The 21737-nt window shown below is 44.4% G+C and overlaps 1 protein-coding gene across 2 annotated transcripts in view; it reads right to left on the reverse strand.

The window, feature by feature from the left end:
• The window catches only part of ankfn1b (ankyrin repeat and fibronectin type III domain containing 1b), a 97392-nt gene that overhangs the window by 19055 nt on the left and 56600 nt on the right, over positions 1 to 21737 (reverse strand). The window contains exons 5-7 of one of the 2 annotated variants that reach the window (XM_079576735.1): positions 11720 to 11839; positions 869 to 1088; positions 530 to 737 (exon numbers count right to left, since the gene is read on the reverse strand). In XM_079576735.1, the coding sequence (XP_079432861.1) occupies positions 530 to 737; positions 869 to 1088; positions 11720 to 11839 (548 nt within the window). The remainder of the gene's footprint in view (positions 1 to 529; positions 738 to 868; positions 1089 to 11719; positions 11840 to 21737) is intronic. The other variant, XM_079576736.1, reaches the window with a different exon arrangement.

A 21737-nucleotide genomic window follows, 5' to 3' on the forward strand; every position in this document is an offset into this window, starting at 1 on the left:
TCCTTTGTGAATTCCACATGAAGTAATGCCGGCCGCAGATAAACAAACTACTGTAGATCCGGTAATCTAGCAGATCACCCCGCCGCTGCGTAGCTTACAACCAGGAAGCTGATGCTGCTCAAATATAACTTATGGTTATATTTCAAAAAATATTCAGTCAACACAGACATTTATATCGGTAGTCTAGTGTTGTAAGTGATTTGCTTCAGGTGCACTGAGCTTGGGTCAGACTGTTTTTAATGCAGGCTACTAGTTACCATAGACATGTGCTAGCCTAGCACTAGCCTAGGACCACTAAGCTGTTCAACTATAAGGACTGAATGAAGTAAAAAAAATAAAAAAAATCTCCAGAAATCAACAACATTCTGGATAACTAGGAAATTAGTTATCCAGTCAAAAATCCCAAAACATCCCTTTAAGTAATCTTTGTTTTTTGTAAAGTGTTTCAAAGTCCTGGCGAACACCCGGAAGACTAAAAGGGTCTGAACGTGTTGAGGAGCGTGTCCTGCCAGTGCTTGCGTGGACTCACAGTGAGGACTCTCCTTGGCCCCCGCCCGCAGCAGCAGTTTGGCCATAGGGACGTTGTTGGTCATGATGGCGATGTCCAGCGGCAGAAGTCCCTCACTGTTGGGGGTGTTGAGGTCCAGCTCCTCCAGACTGTACTGGGACAGGAGCAGCTGCACCAAGTCCAACTCCTGATGCTCCACTGCCTCAAACAGGGCTTCATTGCTCTGGAACTGTGGCACAGAAGAAAACACACTTCATTTTTCGCCACTTTTTCAACCTTTCTATATTTTCCCTCGGGCTATTTTTGGACTACAATGTCGGACCGATTATTATTTTTTCCTCCTGTCTGAGGGTGACTTACGATGGTGGTTTTGCGCAGCCGCTCCTTGTCCCCGCCCCGTCCTGACACCACGCTGTCCTCCAGGGAGGGGGGGTTGGTGCCCACGCGGAACTTTCCGGAGAGGTTGCGGTAGAGGCGGCGGGCAGCGCTCGGGGAGGACAGGCTGGACGACTTGCGGGTCGAGATGGGCTGGTGCGCCTGGTCTCCCCTCATGGGCTGCGTCATCTTGGCAGAGTCAGCCCTGGGACAACCAGAGAGAAAAAAAGGGGGGGGAAATGTACTTTTGAACAACTCAATCAACATTAGAATCTGCAGTAGTAGTGAGGGCATAACACTTATTGGCATATGATATTGTGAATTACAGCTTATTTTTCCAGTATGCCCTCAAATCAAGGTGGGTCGCAATATCCAAATCTAAAAGGTCACGGCATATAGGACAGTGCAACGCCTCATTTGAAAGCTAAGACCTACAAAACTCATCTAAACGGATCTCTTTCCTCCTGTTGTCGTCACTTTTTTTGCCTTTTTTTTTTTCCATTTTTGTTGTGTTTTTGCCACATTTTTGATACTTTTTCATCCCTTTTCTATTACTCTTTTGTTTCCTTTTTGTTGCTAATCTGTGGCACTTTTTTTTGCTTTGTTTTTGCCACTTTCTGTTGCTCTTTCGGGGCTTTTTCATTTAGGTTTCGTTGCACATTTTTGGTCAGGTTTTTGCCGCTCTTTGTTGCATTTTCATTTTTTTCGAGAAGCTTTTTATATTTGGGTGAATCCAAACTTGCTCAGCCCTGGTGGGGGTTAAGAGGAAGTAGTTTAGTTTGTTCGTGTATTACAAATCGAGAACTACTACCTCCATAATGTAGCACAGTCACAGGTATCACGATCACATATACGCGTTCAGGGGAAGTTCACGGCATATGAAACTGTCCACGGGCCACTAGACTGACAGCATAACGCCTCATCTGTGACCCCAAAGTGGCTGCTTCACGAACAGCAGCCGGCATCCGAGGCACTGAATGCGAACACGGTTTTAAGCGCCGCGGCATCAGAGTCTTACATGATTTACATTGCACTAAATTGCGGCCCCGCATTCCTGCTGTTGAAACATATCTATGTAATGCTTTGTGTTAACATTACAGTCATGTGGTGCCTCTTTGGCCCTTTCGGACTGTGACCCTTTAAAACGGAGCAATTCCGCGCTGTGACCTCTCGTCGCCGGCTGCATATGTGAGATGCCCGACGGAGGACGACAGCGAACAGGAACGGGGCCGTAGTAGCCATGTTAATGAATTAGCCGCAGTCAGTATTACAATCCTATGTGTACCGCAAAGCTTTAGAAAACCATCAGCCGGTGTGAGAGGAGGACCTATGGCATGGTGATACATTACACCGATGTGCCAGATGGACTACAAAATGGCATTGGCAGTCGGGAGTTTCATGAGTCATAGTGCCAGTCTGTTTGCCAGTGGATGTTCTGGTCCCATCATCAAACAGTGCAGATCCCTGGTTTGGCTGTGAATGTATGGTGACTCTGCAGCTCTCTCCATTCGGTCATGAGAACAAGTGAAGTCCACACATGTCCGTGAACAAACCCCACCGAGCTATTTCATCTCCTCGTCTCTCCACCTGCCTCTGTTTTCACCGAGGATACAAAATGGTAAATCATCTCGTGCTTATAGTAGCCGGCTAACGCAACCCTGAAAACGCTTTCTAAATGTTGGCCACTCTGATAAATTGCCATAACAAATGCGGGGAATGTAAATGTTGTTGTAAAATGAAATGGTTTGTACAGTGGTAGAGAAAGGTAAATAAAGTCTACTTATGTTGGCATACTGCGCCGTGCCAAGAAGCTGCCAACAGGCCAAGATTTGTAAAGGTGAGAACATCTGTAGGAAAAATGTTATTTATACTCGGGCCGCACTGTGGACGCACTCACAGCGCCGGGCCCACACGCGCACAGAGCAACAGCTGACAACGGCGATCCACATTGTCCACTTAAAAGTAGGCCCATGTCCCCCGCAACAAGGCCTTTTTCACAGCGCGATATACCTAAAATACCCCAGATCCCTCTCCCTTCCCGCTCTGTCCCGTCCATCTCTACTACATCCCGTAATAGAGGCCTTATTTTAGACATTCTCGTGTTCCCAGCCGGGCCGAACCTATTCCAGCGTTCCAGATAAAGCGCGGCAGGTATTTGGAATCATTTTTCCATGGGCCTGGCCCTGAAGATAAAACAAGAGATATATTTGTAATGTGTGTGCTGGTATCCCATTTCAAAGGGAAGGGCGTCGGAATCCAGCCCGGGCTTATTGTTATTTGCCAGAGATGGAACGGAAGACTTTTTTTTCTGTCCGCAGTACAGCGCCCCTTCACTCTCTGACGACATTGGATGTGTCAAACTCCAACACGTGAGAACAAGCCGCTCAATGACATACCCTTTGCTTCAAAGAAAACCAAGAATTATTTCAATTAAATGAAGACAATCTTCGATGTTGGAACATGCTTGTGTATTTGTAAAAAAGGGGGTTCATCTGAAAATTATTTGATTTTTATTTGTATTTTTTTGTAATAACCTAAACTGGATTTCAGTCAAAACAACTGATTATTATCGTAAAACAATTGTCCTACGTGTGATTGTTTAAGGTGGGAGGAGAGATTAAACTTCCTGTACTTCCTGAGAGATTGGTTGTATTAGGACTGTTTCCACGGTCAACGCCCGCACAGCATCTACCCTTGTGTTTTTTTACATTTCAACTTGGTGTCAGCGTGTCGGACCAGAGACAAACATTGACCTTCACCTGCAGGCACCTGCAAACCCCCTGGTTTTATTTTTGCAGCCCTGTGTGTTGTGGAGATGCCGCATTTATAGTACAAATGTTGTAGAGATGGACAGTCTTTACTCTACTGTAACAGACTTAATGAGAAAGTCATAAAAGCAGCACTAAGCCATATCAGTATCTGCTCAATGCCTATTCACTGGGAACATTTTGGGAAAGAGGAAGCAGTTGTTCTTACACTAGAAGCCTGGCTCCATGTTTGGTCCCTGATCAACCCCACATCAAAAAGATGCAGCCTGTTCCTGCAGCGTAAGGCTTGACACATCCCTTTTATTACTATATCAGCTTGTTTACACAGACAGCTCAGGGCTGCAGACAGTGACTCACATGTCAACAAAGTCCAGAGCTACATCGTGCTGAGCCACTGACTTATTGTTTGACCAAATCTCTGAAAGTGATAGAGAAGAAGATGTAGGAGAAAAAGGGAAAGTAATCCTACAGTGAAAATAAAGTGAAAAGGATGACAACTGGAGGCAACAGTCACAAAAGGGCTCTTCTCTCAATGATGATCACAGATACATTTACTGTAATCCAAGTCCATATAGAGAACGTCTTTTGAGCAAATCCTGAGAAATGTAAACGAGATAAAACTTGTCTGTAAAATGAAATGATGACAAAGAGCAAAGTACATGTGAAAATCCAAACACTGCACGTGGCTACTAAGCCTAATTTATTTATATCCAACTTTGATTCTTCTTCTCCGGTCTCAACTTCTCCTCTGTGTCCCTCAGGGTCCATCCCAATAAGTCAGTGGGTCACTGAGGTCATTTGCCTGCTGACTGGAACCCCCACTGTTCCCCCGCACCTTTGGCCCAACACTACCAGTACCACATAAATCTCTACTACACACTAGTGTGTGTCGAATTATATTTATTACACATAGTCACAAGTGGCCATTCATGTTATCTGACTTGTATGGCATCAGTTGTGGGCTTAGGTCAAGGTCCCACTGAATAAACAAAAGAAGTGAGGGTAGGTAGATGAATCGAGGCAGAGGGACAGAGACAGTGATCAGTAAAAACAGAGAGGCGGGGGGCAGGGGGGCAGACAGTGAGGAGAAAGTTGCATAAACTCACATGTGCGCGCGCACACACACACACACGCGCACACACAGAGCAGTGGCTGCTCTAAATGTGGCTTGTAGAAGGAAATTCTGAAATCTGAGTCTTGGCACCAGACAGGCTGGAAGCAGGCAGGCTGCTGGACGCATACAGGGAGAGGAGAGGGGCAGCGCGAGAATTCATATAGTCCTTCCCTCTGCGCGCCTCTTATCGGCTTATAGGCAACATTCATCTCAGCAGCACTGTGACCTGCGGCCCCTGCTCGGGCTGAGTCGTCATGGCAACCATTACAACGCCACAAATGACAAACTGTCATTTTATGCAAAGGTTTGCAAACATTTGCCTTGTTTAGTAATTAAATGCAAAGTATTCACTGAGAAATGTTATCTCAACTTGTGATTTGGTTTTAATCTGTGATCTGCGTGTGCATGTGTTATGGAGCCGATCGTTAGATTAAAACTCTATGCAGCACCTACACATTATACTTGTTAATTCTGCACTATTTATAAGTAAGTATGAGGTGTGATTTTAAACCCATCAAACACCCCTCCACACATTTACCTGTCCATGTTTTGGTCAGGTGCTTGCCTCTTTCAGTACTGTCTATGTTAATGTCCATGTGTTGAAGATGGTCAGATTTCCACACAGTGATCTGTCAATCTGAAACAAAACTACTACGCAATGATCTATTTATCCTTTATACATTTGATCAAATTGAGCTCTGCGTGCAGTAATGATACTGTAATGGAAAGAGAATCTTCAAACAGATGTGCTCACCAAAGCCAATTTCCAGTCTTTAGACTAAATCTATAATGTCTACATAATTACTTTCCACTGTTGAGCCTCATTGTCCATCCTCTGTTTCATCTTCCTATTTTTACACAGCCGGCTGAAGGTTGGGATGTTCCAGTGGCACATGACACCTCTGATATGTCTGATCCAAATGTGTTTTATTGCCCCATCAGCTCCAGAGCACTGGTGCATTGTGGGAAGCCCATTGGTATAGTTAAATACAGGTTGGTTTGATGCTGGGGACTGCTGTATAGGTCCTGTGTTTCATTAGACTGGCTGCAGCCGAGTGTGCTGTTTTCATAATTAGGAGCAGGGACAAACTGTTCATAGTGACCGTGTTATTCTTAGCTTCGTGTCTAAATCAGAGCGGTGGACACGCTCCCAGCGCCTTTAACACTGATGTTTACACAGGGCTCTTTCTTCTGTCTCTTTTTATCTTGTCCTCATCTCCTCACTTTCTCTGCTCCCCGGGGAGGCAGTGAGGGAGTGGGCGGGGAGCTGTATGTTTAACCTCTGAAGTGGCCTGCTGGGCTGAGCAAGGCTTACCACCTGTTGGTGATGTGTGTGCTCACAGAGGTAAATCTTTGCAGTTCTGATGAGCAGAGACAACAGCGCAGTCTCCGTGGGGATGTGGTGGCGGGCACTGGACGCCGTTCTCAGGAGGGGGTGCTGAAGGTGGGACCGGCCCCTCCTCTGTGGGGCCCGGTGACACGATGTCTCCCAGGGCGAACGTGGGCCAGCCTGGGTGGCTCCAGGCCTTCTGTGTGTCTCTGTGTGTGAGTGTCCCTGCCTGGGCCGCCATATGCCACCCACCCAGCCCCGAGCTGAGAGGGGCGGGGCGACCCCTGGCCACCACAGCCACCAGTTGGCCCATTCTCTCAGTCACACGCCGGCCGGGCGCCATGTTTGAAGTCCCACGGCTGTTTATCTGGGATAGAGCAACGAGGCAGGTTGGGGCTGCAGTGGGGACTTAATTATTGTTCAGGATCCTAATGAGGTCAGCCTACCTTCTCTAAACTGTATACAACAGACTGTTAAGATGGTGGTGTAGGTCATACAGGTCATGAGAAAATCGTTAACCAGGAGTGATGCTAGTGCCTCTTATAGAATAAAAAAGACTTATTCAAACGTGGGCCTACAGGTGCATCTCTTAAATGCACATATTGGAAATTAGTTTTTGTTGCAGATTCATTAAAATTGCACATAAAAACCAGTGTATTATTCGTGGCAGAAAATGTTAGTTTTGTTTGACTCTTGACTGATGTGGGCGTGGAGAAACACTACCTGAGCTTCCTATCTCAATCTGTAAACTATTTTCCAAAACTAGTTTCAAACCGCAGGCCTCCTGGGTCCCCATCTGATTTTCTCTTTGCCTCTGACCCTGAAAGCACACATACACGACACTGTAGTCTTCCAGCCCGGCTTGTCTTTTATCAGTTTATAAGCAACACATGGAGCCAGGCTAACCCCATGACCCACGCACACCACCCTCGCTTTTCCCCAACATTAGATTTCGCAACTTCCCCCTTCCTCCTCTTTATCAAATGCTTTTGCTGTCTCATCCCATCACCTTTTCAATCTGTCTCTACTCAGCCTGTCTCAATCCATCCCTCTCCGTGGTTTGGTGGGACGTCCCGTGGCCCGCAGCCCCCGTACCTCCTGGTGTCTGCGTGCTGAGAGGAGGTTTGGACTGGAAACGAGCAGCACATTTGTGTACAATCACATCCTGTCTCTGTGTATTTGTTCTGTGCATATATTCATGAATGAGCATGTATTTCTATATCTGTCTATAGAGTGTGGTTAGGATGTGGTGTTTATAAGAAGAGCCTTTTGGTTGGTCCAAAAGCAGAGGTGAGTAAACTCTCTTGGTCCTATGGGATTCTGTGGATTATCTACTGAACAAACAGCTTGGCAGCAGCACAGGAAGGCCAAGAAATGTATACATGTGTTGAATTGTTAATAACCGAATGATAGTGTGAAATTGCATGGATTTCTGTGGTAGAATCTGCTGCTCAAGATCCTTTAAGTAACGGTGGGAGGCAAGAAAGAGCATTTAGTCAGCAGACACTGCGGGGACATAGATATATCACAGTCTTTCCTATTTGACTTTTCCCCAAGAACCAGGCAATAATCGCTGATACGATCTGACCTACACTTAAAACATAACCACTGACTTTTCATCAAGACTACAGACTCTGCGGCAGTTTTAACATAATGTTCTGATTTGAAGGATGTAAAATTAGGCCCTCGCGCGCTCCTGTCTGTCTGCCGCTCCCGTTAGAACTTACCAGCGACACATAAAAGAAACTGCGAGAAATATGAAATCAAATGAAAACCAAATGAGGAGAGTGCCGCTCGGTCCAGCCGCACTTAACACGGCGGCGGCCCCCTTCTTTTCCCCACTAAAACTTAAGTGATTAAAGAGAAAAGAGGCCGCTCACCACCTCTTTTTCACTCCCTTTGTACACACTTCATACGGATTAGCACTTAGTAACCCTTATTTCCCGGATCGGCGCGGCGCTCACTATTGCAACGTGCATTCACTTGTGGATGCGTGCGAGGAACAAGGACAAACAGTAAAGACAGTGGTGTTTAAATATAGGAACTCGGGAGGCTGGTTTTCCTCTCGACGGCGCACAAGTGAAAACATCATTGTGCGGGCGCTGTCAGCTCCGAATTATCCCCGAAGACAGGTTGGCACCAGGCGGAGCACAGGGCCTTTAGAGGATGGAGAGGATTTGACACTGCACAGCCATTTCCATCTGAGGCACACACTTGGTGCCTCTTAAAATTCACATGTATTTATAAAGGGGCCACGGTTTGAGCGCAAATGAGAGGGTTTGTTTTACCTTTAGAGAATTACCCTCAGCTGCAATGCACTAATCCACAAAAGAAACTAACATGCACAGAGTTTGGCAGTTAAAAATGTTATAGTTCAGTGTGTAATGGCCCTAATTCAAGTCCCTCAACCAAATCTGGAATCCCTAGTGTTAGTAGAACATTCATACCTATCAACGCACTCCTTGGCAAAGTTGAACAGCTTTTTTCCTCCCTTGACCTTTTGCTAAATTAAACAAACATATTTTGTTGCACTCCACTTCATTCCAGCATCCAGTTATTTCTTCACCATACCCCAAGAGCCTATTCAAAATGATTACCAATAACAATAATGCTGCTATTATCTTTTATTATTGCGTTTTCCCAAGGTTCAGCCAGCAGCTGGTGGAAATTTTGATAAATTTTGCAAAATAGCTCCACTCGTATTACCAAGCTGCCTGGGCTTCATGTGCAGCCACACGGTATGGGCGGGTAGCTCAAGTCACGGCTAACTGGCCATAGAGGCAGGCCAGTGTTAAAGTGCTCCCAGCTCATTTATAACAGGAAGGTGGGACTGTCAAAACTGGGGGGGAAATAGTGACAAAGAAAAAGGTATTTCAAATATGCAATGGGATGTTTCAGTAGATCCTCCTCTCACACGCTTCCTTATGAGTGCGTTGATGACGGTGCATTCCTCGACCTGGTTTCACCTCCTCGTAGCATGACTCAGCCCTGCGTTTCGACTCCGGCCTTGTTTATTATGTCACAAAAGACCGGTGGCTCGTTCGGGGTGCGAGAAAGTCAGAGAATCCAGCTGTAAGCGAAAGCCCCCCCCCCCCCCCCCCCCCCCCCCTCCAACAACTCTCTCATAAATGAGCATGTCCAATCTGCCCACTGTGTTTCATTAGAACCAGACCACATCAGTCAGGCCCTGAACTTTAAAGACCATGTCCCCCTTCTCCACCGACACCAGAGGAAAACACTGAGCTGTGTTAAAGGGAAGGACCTCACAGCAGAAGTACACCCTGATGCTCCCGCACTTAACACCAGGTCCAAGACCACACAGTTGGTCCAATAACTAAAAGGCCCTGGGAAGACCTCACACCGAACATGATGTGTAGACCATTCAACATCTGTGGCTATGCAAAGTGCTGACTAACCCGACTGAATGACTACTCTAGTGCTCGACTAAGCTAACAGAAATCTGGAGGCGCTATACGTGTGTGACAATATGGCTGCGTTCATGCACCATCATTCCAAAGAGCCTGTCGATGGGTCCACACTGATGTTTATTCATTTAACCAAGGAAGTGCTGCCCCAGAAGAGGCACTGTTCATGTTTTATGGTCTTCTGGTTAATATCGCTATAATTACTGAGCTTTTCCTTATAAGACAAAAACGGATGCAGAGTTTTATTTCTCTCCTGTGAACTAATACTGTAGTAGTATCATTATTCATGGGTGTGAATGCTTATATGCTTATAAGACTTTAAGCCATGAGATTCATATGGAACATTTGTGGACCCAATCCTTGAAAAATAAGGATAAGGGAAAACGTTGCTTGGAGGTGTCTTTCACAAAAGAACTGCCCGTTGAGAAATTTTGACCTCAGCAACGGACATTTCAACAACATCATATTGTAGAGCGTGAACCCAAAGACATTTTTAGTTTGACAACAAATTAAGTGCAAAGGAAGAGAGATATCCGCTGAAACCCCTAAGGCTTATCCCCAAACAGTGCGAGAAGAAAAAAAGACAAGGAGCCAGGAGTACATAGTTGGAGGGTCAACAGGGGGCATGCCAGATGGACCAGCGGTGTAGGACGGATGGGTAGATAAATGAGCGGAAGAGGAGAGCGAGAGGCCGTGGTGGAGGGAGTCCCATGGGTGCGGACGGGAAGGCAGCACCAGTGATGGAAAGCTTTCAAACTCCTTTCATCGGCTGCCTGAGGACTGGAGCTTTACAAGAGCAAGATGAGCCGGCGCCACTAGAGCTGCTTGGCGCTCTCCAACGAAACCCAGACGCTGAGGCGAAGCGGGAGCCTATCAGCGGCCACTCCGCCCACTGCGCAGGCCCCGCCCTCTCAGCCCCTCAGCCGACCCCTGACTGAACCGACTTGCGGAGGGCTCATTCACAGCTACAGCAATAATGGGCAACACTTCTCACCCCGTTGTAGCACCCAACAGAAAGTTTAGATTAGTTTTGCAACTAACTCATAAATAATGACATTTTAAGACGACCAGGATTTATTTATCTTTTAATCATGGCAGAGTGGTATGAAGTGCACCCTTGTGTAATGCCAAGAAAATTGAGGGTTGGATCAGTTAGAGGCAAACAATCTTAAACACCTGCTTTCAGAACAGAGTGGCCCCTAGATTTAGTCAATTAGTCGAAATAGTTCCTTGACCCTTCTGCTCACTATATAACTATACAGTGGGAGGAAAATGTACAGTATGTGAACGCTATAGAATTTCCCTAATTTCTGCCTGAATTGGTCATAAAATATGGTTTGATCTTTATCAAAATCATAAGAATGAATAAACAGCGTCTGCTTAAACTAATACCACCCAAAAAATTGCACGTTATTATATTTTTAAAGGTCATAACATGTAAACATTCACAGGACAGGGAGGAAAAAGTAAGCGAACCCATGAATCTCGCTGAACTGCAACAGTTTTGTCTTGTTTCCTCAGGGCCTGGACAACTTGCTATCATCAATGGAAAAATGAATTCACAAGTTTATCAATATATTTAGCAGAAAGTCCTGAGACATTCACAACAGTGTGGAATAAGTAAGTGAACCATTGTATAAATAGCTGTTTTTGGCAGCAATAACTTCATCCAGAGGTTTCCTGTAGTTGCAGATCAGAATGTTGAATCACTCCTCTTTACAAAACTGTTGCAGTTCAGCGAGATTCCTGGGTTCACTTACTTTTTTCTCGCTGTCCTGTGAATGTTTACGTGTTATGGCCATTAAAAATATGACAAAATGTAAAAGTTTGGGTAGTATTAGTTAAAGCTGACACTGTTCATTCATTCCTATGATTTTGATGAAGATCAGATCACATTTTATGACCACCTCCTTTCCTCCCACTTGACATTTATGTAGATTTTGGTGCATATTTGAGGCTTTTATGAGCAAAACACATTACTCATTTCCATTTTGTAATACGCATGGTCAAAAAAACAAAAACAAAGTCAGAACTGCTCAGAACTATGCAGATAGAACCTTAAAATAATGAGGGGATGAAATATGCCAGTTAATCTCAGCGGGGTGAACTTTTAGTGTCCAATGTATATGTTTGTGGTGCAGCATGTAAAAACTGCAAAGGCCAGCACTAGCCGGAGTCACGTTATTATGGTGGTCTTACCAGTCCACACTGAGCGATCGTCTCCTGTAGGACGAAGGCCTGTCCAGATTCTTCTCCGCTTTGGACGGCCGCTCCTTCAGGGACAGGCGATGTGTAAATTTGGAAATCCCAGACTCTGACCTGACGGAAAAAAACAATGACAACATGTTGACTGCTTCGGGCTCTGATTGGTAACGGTCGCAAAAAAACAAAACATATCTGCGTACATTCCCAAACAACAGTCAACAGTTTGGCATGGATCTTTAATTGTGATGCAGCCAAAGAAGTTGATAAACAGGGCAACGGAGCCGCAGTTCCCACTGGAGACATTGGATTTTTGGGAAAAGCTGCATACTTCCTGCGTAATTTTCTCTCAATCTTTTTTTTTTTTTTGCAGACAAGTCACACACATTTTAATCTCCTATTAGGCTGCCAATGTCCCAGTTCAACTTTTTGCTCAAAATTAAAAATAGGAAATGCAATACTTCTCCCATAATGGCTCGGGACGCATTTAATGGGACTCAGCGCTGCTCTCATATTGCGGCGGTAACTGCGGGGAGTAATCAAAATGTAATATTTCCAATCTAAGAGACAGGCTGCAGTATATGAAGCGCGGAAAGACTTGGAAACCTGAAACTATCACAGAGGGACTTTTCCACTGATTGAGTAAAGTTATATAAAGCTATGTTTGAGTGCCCTCCCCTCCTCACCTGATCTCAAATCCAACTGTTTCCATTTTACTTCAGCGTGATAAAGCATCTCCACTAATACACATATCTCCGACGAACGCTGCCAAAAAGTGTTTTAGTCCCTCTATGGTGAGCCCTGCTGGACACTGCGACCCGACTACGTGACAGCGTTGTTGTTTCGCATAAGGCCCTAATAAAACCGGATGGACCATTTCTGAGCTGCGACATGGATGAATGACAGAGCAACAGTGCATCCAGTTGAGTCTAATTCAATAGCCGCATTGGCACAACGTCAAGTGGAATGAAGCTGAGCCCTGACAGCGTCCCAAATGAGTCGGGTTTTTTTTTAACGGGACAGAAGACAGTACGTCCGGCCCTGAGTGCTCCAATGGGACGCCGCTCAATATGAGATGATTACTGCTCGAGATATATTGAATTGGACTGCTCAAAAATGACGGTCAACAAAAAGGCAGACACAATTTTTGCGAACAAAGGACTCTCACTGAGCTGCGCTGCTTGGTATTGATTTTAGTTTAAACGTTTCGTTGGCAGCAGAGGCTTAAAAAAAACGAATCTTAGTTGCAAGAGTGACTAGCGTTTATGCGGCAGATATTGATGCTCTCCAAGTACTTGCCGTTTCATGAATAAGTCAAGTCAAAAATATTTTCTGCAGCCCTTATGTAAAGCGCATAAGCCTGAAGGACCAGCTGCCTGATCTGATCAAAGTTCGCCCGTTCAGAATGACCTCATGCTCGGACTTATCTCAGAGCGTAGCCCCCGGTCCCAGTGCGGTGCTTCCCACTCCTCCAGCGCACCACTACTGTTTCCTAAAGCCTCGCCAGCTCCTCCAGAGAGCCTGGTGACCTCCAACACAAAGAGACATATTTTCCCTTATGAATCATTCAAACGGGGTGTGGGATTTTTGTCAGATGGCAACGGAGCCCCTAATTGATGGTATTAGGCGAGGCTGAACTCCGACATCTTCAAGGGCCTTTAATTGAATTAGTACCGCTGCTGTACACTCTCTGATGCGTCACCATTCACGCTCTTTCATATAAACTGTATGCTCTTTGCATATTTGGATTCCTCTACGCGCCGCCTGGATGACTGATTCGAATCATCGCTGGCTGTAAATAAAGCATCGCACGTCATTGAGGACGTGTGATCTGTGACCAGCGAAAGGAGTCCCCTCTTTGAAACTTCAAACAGAACTTTTGGCTCAGACACTTGACACAACATGACAATAGGATAATGACTTCAATGCCGTGAAAACATACACGGGATCAGGAGTTCAAAGACGTGGGGGCCACCAGACCAAGCCGAGGACTCAGGGAATCCCTTTGAGGCTTTAGACACAAGTGGACATGAGAAGCAGGTGCCCGTTGGCTTCTTAAGAGCGTCCAGTCTGGCCCTTACCCCACGCAGCTGTCCCGCGATAACATCATCACTGTGGGCACACACTGATGATGCAATCCCCCTCAGGATCCCCCACTCTATTACCCTCTCATCACAAATGCGTTCGAGCTCGAGGTCCGCGCGTGGCCACCACTGATTCACACTCATTTCGTTCTTTCAAGCCTTTCAAGACTTTCGAACCTCGCATGAACCTCGCTAAAATCAAAATGTATTCCAGCATTTCGGCACTCTGGCCTTTTCAGCATTTCTTTGTTCTATAATTGATAAAAGAAAGTGTTTTAAATTCACAGCTATAGATCACTACTCCTCAAATCATTTTTCACCTTAACTTGTTTAAAACGCCCTACAGTTCTTGTATTATGGATTCTTTGTCTTTACTATGGGTTTGTGCGTTGTTTTCTCAATAATACAAGACTATATAAAGAAACAAAGAAAAGGTTACTTCATCCCATACCTATGTAGCAGTTGTTTGTCTTGTGTGTTCCCAGAAACCAGACTGATTTAGACTTCAGAGCTGCGGTGCTCTGATCCCCTCATAATGGTTTTTATCTTCTTGTCATCTGCGTAAGACTCCAAAGAGCTCACGGGGTCGCGCTTCTATCTCCTTTCCACTTTGTCGCACCGATGACTACCACAGAGCATTTACAACAGACCGTAATATGCGTCTTATGTGCAGCCGGCTCTCTGCAATGTGACTGTGATTACGATCTTGCCGCCAGCAACTTTCCCCCAATCATGCAGCGAAAGAGCGCCCCGGCTAAAGTTGGCGAGAGATAGTATATAAGAACAACTAACCTTAGCACACGTTATTGAAGACCACTTTCTTCATTGTGTTGCTTTGGCACATATTCTAAACTTTAAAGTGCTAATTCTTCTAGTTGTAAACAAAGTTGTCCACAGTGACCCTTTTCACAGCCCCACTAACCCACTCCTATATGAGAGCGGGGTTAAGACTGTCAGGAATTTTAGCAGAGTTCGTCAAGAGCGAGAGATTTTAACAGTGTAGTGAGAGAACATTATAAATCTCATGATCACATTAAGACAAACAATGTAGCACTGTGATGTGATTAGATCAAGGATAAAAATATATTAAAATTTCATCTCATTACCAAACGTATTAACTGGCACACTCCAATAATAAAGGAGGCCCCCAGGTTTTAGTCTAAAGTGACTAAACGTAATCCGAGAATCAGTCATATATTAGTGTTATTGGTCACATGTTTGTCCACGATTATACCATGACACACACAATTCTGGACAGTGTACTCATTTATTCATTTTAGTAATGATTCAAGCCACTTATTTCAGTATAAATGTATTCAAGCAGCAATGCCATGTCACATTAAAATGTGCTTTTTCACTTCTAAGAAGTGTTTATAAAGTGATCCTAGTGAAAGCTATGCATTACTCAATCTACGCGGTCTGCCTGTGGTTAGGCTGGCTTAACCGCAGATCGTATTGCAGATTACTAAGTAACAGACACTACAGTAAATCAGACGCAGGGCAGACAAATACCTGACCCCGTCTCGGTCATTATGGCTGATGGCTGCCTACCTAAAACAACCATATTCAATGGGAGTGAAAACAAAGCGCTGGGATTTCTTTCATCTCCCTCAAACGGCTATGGCTTCTTGTTCTGCCAATGGAACACTAATACAGCAGTAATGTACGTGGGCACCAACTCATGTAAGAGATACAAATGCACAAACTGCTCTAAATGTGTTTCATTAGCAAACAAAACGTCTTTCAGTGGGACAATCATAAAAGAACTGGGCCAAGCTACAAATGCTGCTAATTAAAATGTGCTCAAAGAAAGAAAGCCTTGTTTTCCATTCGGCCTCACTGTCCAAACCCGAGTCTGTTCTGTGTGTCTACAGATTGCGGAGGCTGCATTTATTTCTCTTGGAGTCAAATCTCACCAGTAAAATGAGAAACAGTGATATTTCTAACTGCCGCTGACTGCAATAGGTTTATTGCATAATGCTTGATTAGGAGAGGCAATAGGTCAATTAAGTTCCCAGTTCAGTGTAGAATAGAGGCGGATGTGACCAGTTTAATCCATTTTTTATGAGCTTTTCACCATGTTACAATGTTGTTCTCTCATCAACGGCAAACCTGGAGCAAACCTGTTTTGAGCCACTAGCACATCTTTGAGTAATCTTTGAATCTTCTCCTTAAGTCCTCAGTGCCCATCAAATGCTCTCCTCACCTCGATCTGTTGCTAAGCTTAATCTTTTTATTGCAAAGTAGAAACACTCACCACAGCACAGATCAGGAGGCGAAACTACTTGTACTTTTGTTTTGGCTGTTTTCAATATATTTAGCATTTTCTAACCAATTAAGTGTAGGATAGTTGATATAGAGAGATTTGATATGATTAAATACTGCAAAAAGTACAATACCTGCTCTTTAATGCAACTCATGGCCCAATAGCTCTTTACTGTATATAGTTTATTATATAATATCTGGTCAGGCCACAGCAATATTATTCAGCTGATTTTTTTGACAATTGCATGAGCCATCTGGCAAAGTTTATTTATCAGTTTGTTTATGTAACAGGGACAGTGCAGCTTAATCAACATCTGCAATAATTGGCAGATTATAGCAAAGTGCTAGTTTTCCATCAGCAAACACGACACGAACCATACAGGAGTAGTCGAAAACAATAAGAAAAACAGATTGCAGGCCTGCTTTCCTTTGCCACTATTTCATTTCTTTTAATTGATAATGGAAATGTGGCTCTAATTCTCAAGAAGCAGCTTAACAACCAGCATCACTTTAACAAACACGTCACAGGAACAATCACTCCCAGGACTTGAAGTGCTAATGATCTAATCACACGGCTCCGCACCAAAGCAGGACATCATCATCATATGCTGCCCGTCCACCCACCACCGTAAACACAGATATTTCCAACCCCGGCGTTTGCGCATTCATTTCAATCACTTGCGACGTTTCATCTTCCTTTATTACTCCCGTGCTCCGGCTCCTGCTTTCCGCCGAGTCGGCACAAGCAGAATTTGTCAGAGATACAAAAATTGAGACAGGAATTCGGTGGATTTTTATTTTTTTTATTTTTTATTTTTCATAACATTGGTTCGCTCCCTGCGGTGAAGGGGTTTGATACTGTTCCATCCCGTGTCTCGTTGAGCGTTTGAAGTCGGAGGCGGGCGGCTGGCGCGACGCGCTCAGATAAACTCACGATGGATATGCCGTCAGATGAGTTCAGAATGGAGTTGATGAGAGCGCGGGTGCCAGCGAACTATTACACAGTGTAGTGGAGGCGCTGATTTCTCATTCCACACTGTGTCGGTTAGGCGGGACTAAGATAATGAAATAGATGTGATTCGGAGGGAAATAATCTTTGTTACTGCATTGAGAAAATTGTCGGTCTAACAATATTTCACACTCGTGTGTGTCTCATTCAGTACCTTTTGCTTTCCACTGTCCTCTAGAACTTTGCAACGTCACCATCCATCTAGTAATAATATATTTTCACTATGTTTTCTCAAGCTTCTCTGTAAAGTATAAAACAAGTCACCCCACTGGTTCCAAAAGACAATCCTTTCTTTGTCCTTCATAGTGATGTGATGTTCATAACCGAATGAGATCTTTTCATTGTCTCTGTACAACAAAAAGCACAAAGGTACTTTTAACACAGTTGTATACTGAGGAAACAGGAAAACAAACAGTTTAACAGTGGAGCAACACAAGTGAGAGCTTTTTGCACTGAAAATGACTTGCCATAACAGCTGTAGCAGCTGCAATTGTGGCACAAAGTCGTAGTTTTCCTTTGAAAGATAATTGAAGTTGATTGATTAGATACTAAATACAACTGACTGTTTGAATACCTTTCACATCCACTGCACACACGATTTATTTCCAAGTGAGGTTTCATGCAGACCCACGTTAACCCTAACCCACAAACGTGTTTAATTACAATGTATGTCTGCTCTGTGTGTGCAGATTTTGACAAAAAAAGATCACTTTTTTACAACAACGTGCAACTTTGACCCAAGAGTGCCATGCTTTATAAACTTCATCCTTATCAAGAAAATAGTTTTGAGTTTGCATTGGTTAGAGAAATGTGTGCTGCTCAGAACAGTGTCCTATCGATTAAGAAAACTGTAAAATATGTGCCTCTCAGTGATCAGTCCTCAGAGTTATCAGACTGGCTTCTGAAAATAAATGCCTTATAAAGAAAAATAGCCTATCTTTTGAACACCTCTTTAAAAATTAACACACCTCAAAGATTCGGCTATCACTGAAGAGCCGTAAATCCCATCAACCGTCCCTCACATTCCCACAGAGCAGAGAGCGAGCAGGCGTCACAACATAAACTGCCACAGCCACAACTTCACTGCTAATATTGCTCTGACATAAAACTCCTAGAGATCTGTCCATGTCTGCAACTCCTGCTGGCCTATAGATTGTTTTCCCCCCCATTTGGGCAGCTAAACAACTAATAGAAATAACTGTGAGAACTATATGTGCCAAGCTGTGCGCATTTCATGGTAAACTGTCATAAACACAGTTACTTAGGCCTGCATGGCGGGGGATTTGTGCGAACGGGCTTGAGGTTTTCCTGCGTCTGGTCCTGGTCCTAAAGTGGACACCCCTCTGGTATTATGTTTACGGCCCAGAAGAAAAAAGAAAACGCTCCGAACGGAGACAGTGCGAGGCAGGGCACCCCCACTCCGCTCCATGCAGCCACAATTGAGCGTGGCGTCGAGATCCCAATCAGGGTCGAGCCAGCAGACGGCAGGGATTATTTATGCTGGAAAAGAGAGGGAGACCTCGACGGCGAAAGGATCAGAGTGTTTGCACGCGCTATTATACTTGTGAGGAGCGGAGAGTCAGGCTTAATTATGGAAGGGTCCTCAAAGGGAACATTTTCCAGTCGGGAGTTGAAAGCGCTAATTTTGCACTTAAGTCGCGGGTTTAGGCGCGCAGTTAGTGGGATTAGGAGCATTTATTGAGAAACACATTATGATCAAACACGCATTACACTGTCAAAACTTAGAGCGGGATTTAAACTCGGCGTCATTTCGTTCTGGGACGAGTGCACTGTGTTCTGACTGCAATTTCTCCATTTATATTAAATACAGCAGTGGTTTTCAAGGGTCATCTGCCATTTTACACTTTAGTAAATTTAGATCCGGTTCAGCCCTAATATCTTTCCTTACGCCTTCGGTTCATGGAAGGTCAGCTATTATCCGGGGTGGTGCTTGTTGTGAAAGGTTCGAGAACCACACGCAGTCCCGCGACGACACAACACATCTTACACAAAGGTTTATGCATGTCGACTACATTCAATTGGCTTTGGTCTGTTTGCGGTCGTGAGGCAGGAAATGAAAAGAATGCGATGGCCAAGTTTACGGAACAGTTGAAGTTAAGCGCTCTCGACAGACGACGTGCAAACTCGATAGGCCGTGTGGTTTGAGAAATGATCGGAATTGCAGAGAAGTTTGAAAGCACAATGCAGCGCCCTTAAAAAAACGATTACAAGGCTAATACACACTGCGCAGATGGATTAATTGTTTAAAGCAGTACTAAGTAACGTGTTTACCTTAATAAATCCTTTTCGTGGTCCCTGTGGGGGTAATACAAGTGTGTATGAGATGATTGGGGAGGGTCTTTCATCTCCCCCTGGTGTCTCTGGCCAGAAAACCATGTTTGCAACTTGACTGCCACCGGACCGGAGCCACCAATACACACTAATGGAATCACGAAGAAGAAGCTAACATGCTAACGGCCAAAGCTAACGTCACTTTAAACAGTATTTACAGCCAAGTTTGAGTGAAAAAAAAAATGTCCATTGTGTAATTGGATTTACAATATCAATCTGTCCCTTCGCCTTTCCTGTCAGCGTAGTATTTACTCTCCAAGACAATTAATAAGTTCAAAAAATCGTAACTTGCTACGACACCTGCAGTTGCGCTTATGGCCTCTAGGGGCAAGAGCTACTTAGTACTGCTTTAAGTGGGGAAAATTTGGTAATGATCTCAAACACGTCTTTATCACTAGCTTACAATTCGTTGGTTGGAAAATGCAGTATTGATCTATTAAAGCTCAGAATATCCTCAAGAGGAGCTTTTTGGGAAGCTGCCACTGTGGTGCTAAGAACAGTCACTGGAAGAAGAAACAAAGATTACTCAAAGATGCGCAAGTCGGTCGAAACACAGCTCCAGGTTTGTTTTTAATGCGAGAACAACACTGTACCTTGGAAAAAAGGTCTGAAAAAGTTGATTGGGCAAACCCCCTCTTGAAGAACCTAAACAACGTCCACAGAATGACGGTGAGCTCTCCCTCTGCCAACACGAGCATGGGTTCTTCTTGTGAAGCAATGTTGTAACCAGCATGTTTTCTCTGTTATGCAAAGCCAATGGAAAAGGCTACGCTTCATAGAACACAGATTTCGATGTTCTTACGCCATTAGCATTTTTCATACACACAAACATGCTGCAAAACAATGGCTGTCCTGAATTTTCTTCTCCCCCCCCCTTCTCTGTCTCTCTCTCTCTTTCTCATTTTTTTTTTTTTTTTGAAAGGCCTGGCTCCGTTTCTGAAACAAGCCAACATCACAGCAGCCAAACCACATCAAACGGCACATGCACACACAGAGGGGCAGACCAATAACTGCCACTAAGTTTCACAGACGCTGGCTACGAATACATTGGATCAGGCTAATACCAGCACACACTGAACCCGCTCCATCTCTTACCACCGTCACCGCGATTGTAAATACTCCTCGATGTGCATGCGCTCTGCTGTGGCTCGTGGAAAAGAGAAAAAAAAAAGAAAAAATGAAGTGAAAGGCTGAAAATGTGGTCTGGAAAAATGTCAGTCAGACGGAGACAACCGTTATAATCTGTGACTCCATGTGCACACGGGAGATTGGCCATGTCCTGATGTTTTGACCGTTGGAGGACCAGTGCTTTAACATGAACTTACTAAGACACAACAGAAGTAGCAGAATTTTTTTGAATGTTTCGTCTGTGTTTTGAAGAGTATGAAATTAACAAACTTATTGGTTTCTAAGCAGACACAGAGGCACAGGGTTACTGAAGTCGTTTTTTCTTCCTGGATTTTGTTGGACCCGTTAAGCATTTACTACAGTGCCATCACTATGTTAGCATGCCGATAGCTGAATGGACGTCTTGTATAATCAACAAGAAAAAGACCAGTACAGACCTTGCTGATGAATTATTTTAAGTTTGAAACTATGAAACATCATCTGGCTTTAGGCCCTCACAGCAACAGAACCGATCCTGTTTCTTCTGTGAATTAAGTTGTCCAACTGGTTGATAACTGGTTCGGACATCTTGGGAACACTATCAACTAATATGTAACAATATCCACAGCATTAATGGATTCTGTATGACTCGGATGAAGTCATGTGATGTGGACAAAAGCCAGACAGGACACAGAAGAACAAACGGCTCCTTTTCCCGAAGTCGTTCCATGGCACTCACGGCCCTACGTCAGCCCATATGTCAACAATTACACGGCCAGCTCCTGTGAATAAATTAGTCTAATCAACTTCTCTCTTTCCTGACATCCGCACCTAAATCCCCCGCTCAGTGAAAAACCCAATGATCCCTGAGTGTGGAGACACCCTCAGTGCCCATCCTTCTCCAAGTCCATCCTGTCTGTCTGTCAGACAAAAACAGACGGAAAAACCAATGGAAAAAGTCAAAGGTGATCAGGAATTACTGTCCACTCCTCAGGGACGGTTAAGCTTGAGCTTCAATATGTCATTTTACGGCTCAAACTACCTTCTGCAAGACCACTCTCACCTCAAGCTTAGGACAAATCTTACCCCATGATCTAAGATGAGGAACTCCTATGGGTTTACTACAGGCTTTTACCTGAAGAGACTTTGGTAACAGAGAAAGTCACACTCTGCACACCATTCTAATCAATCTGAGTGA

Source organism: Gobius niger, assembly GCF_951799975.1.
Source record: "Gobius niger genome assembly, chromosome: 19".
Taxonomy (NCBI): Eukaryota; Metazoa; Chordata; class Actinopteri; order Gobiiformes; family Gobiidae; genus Gobius; species Gobius niger.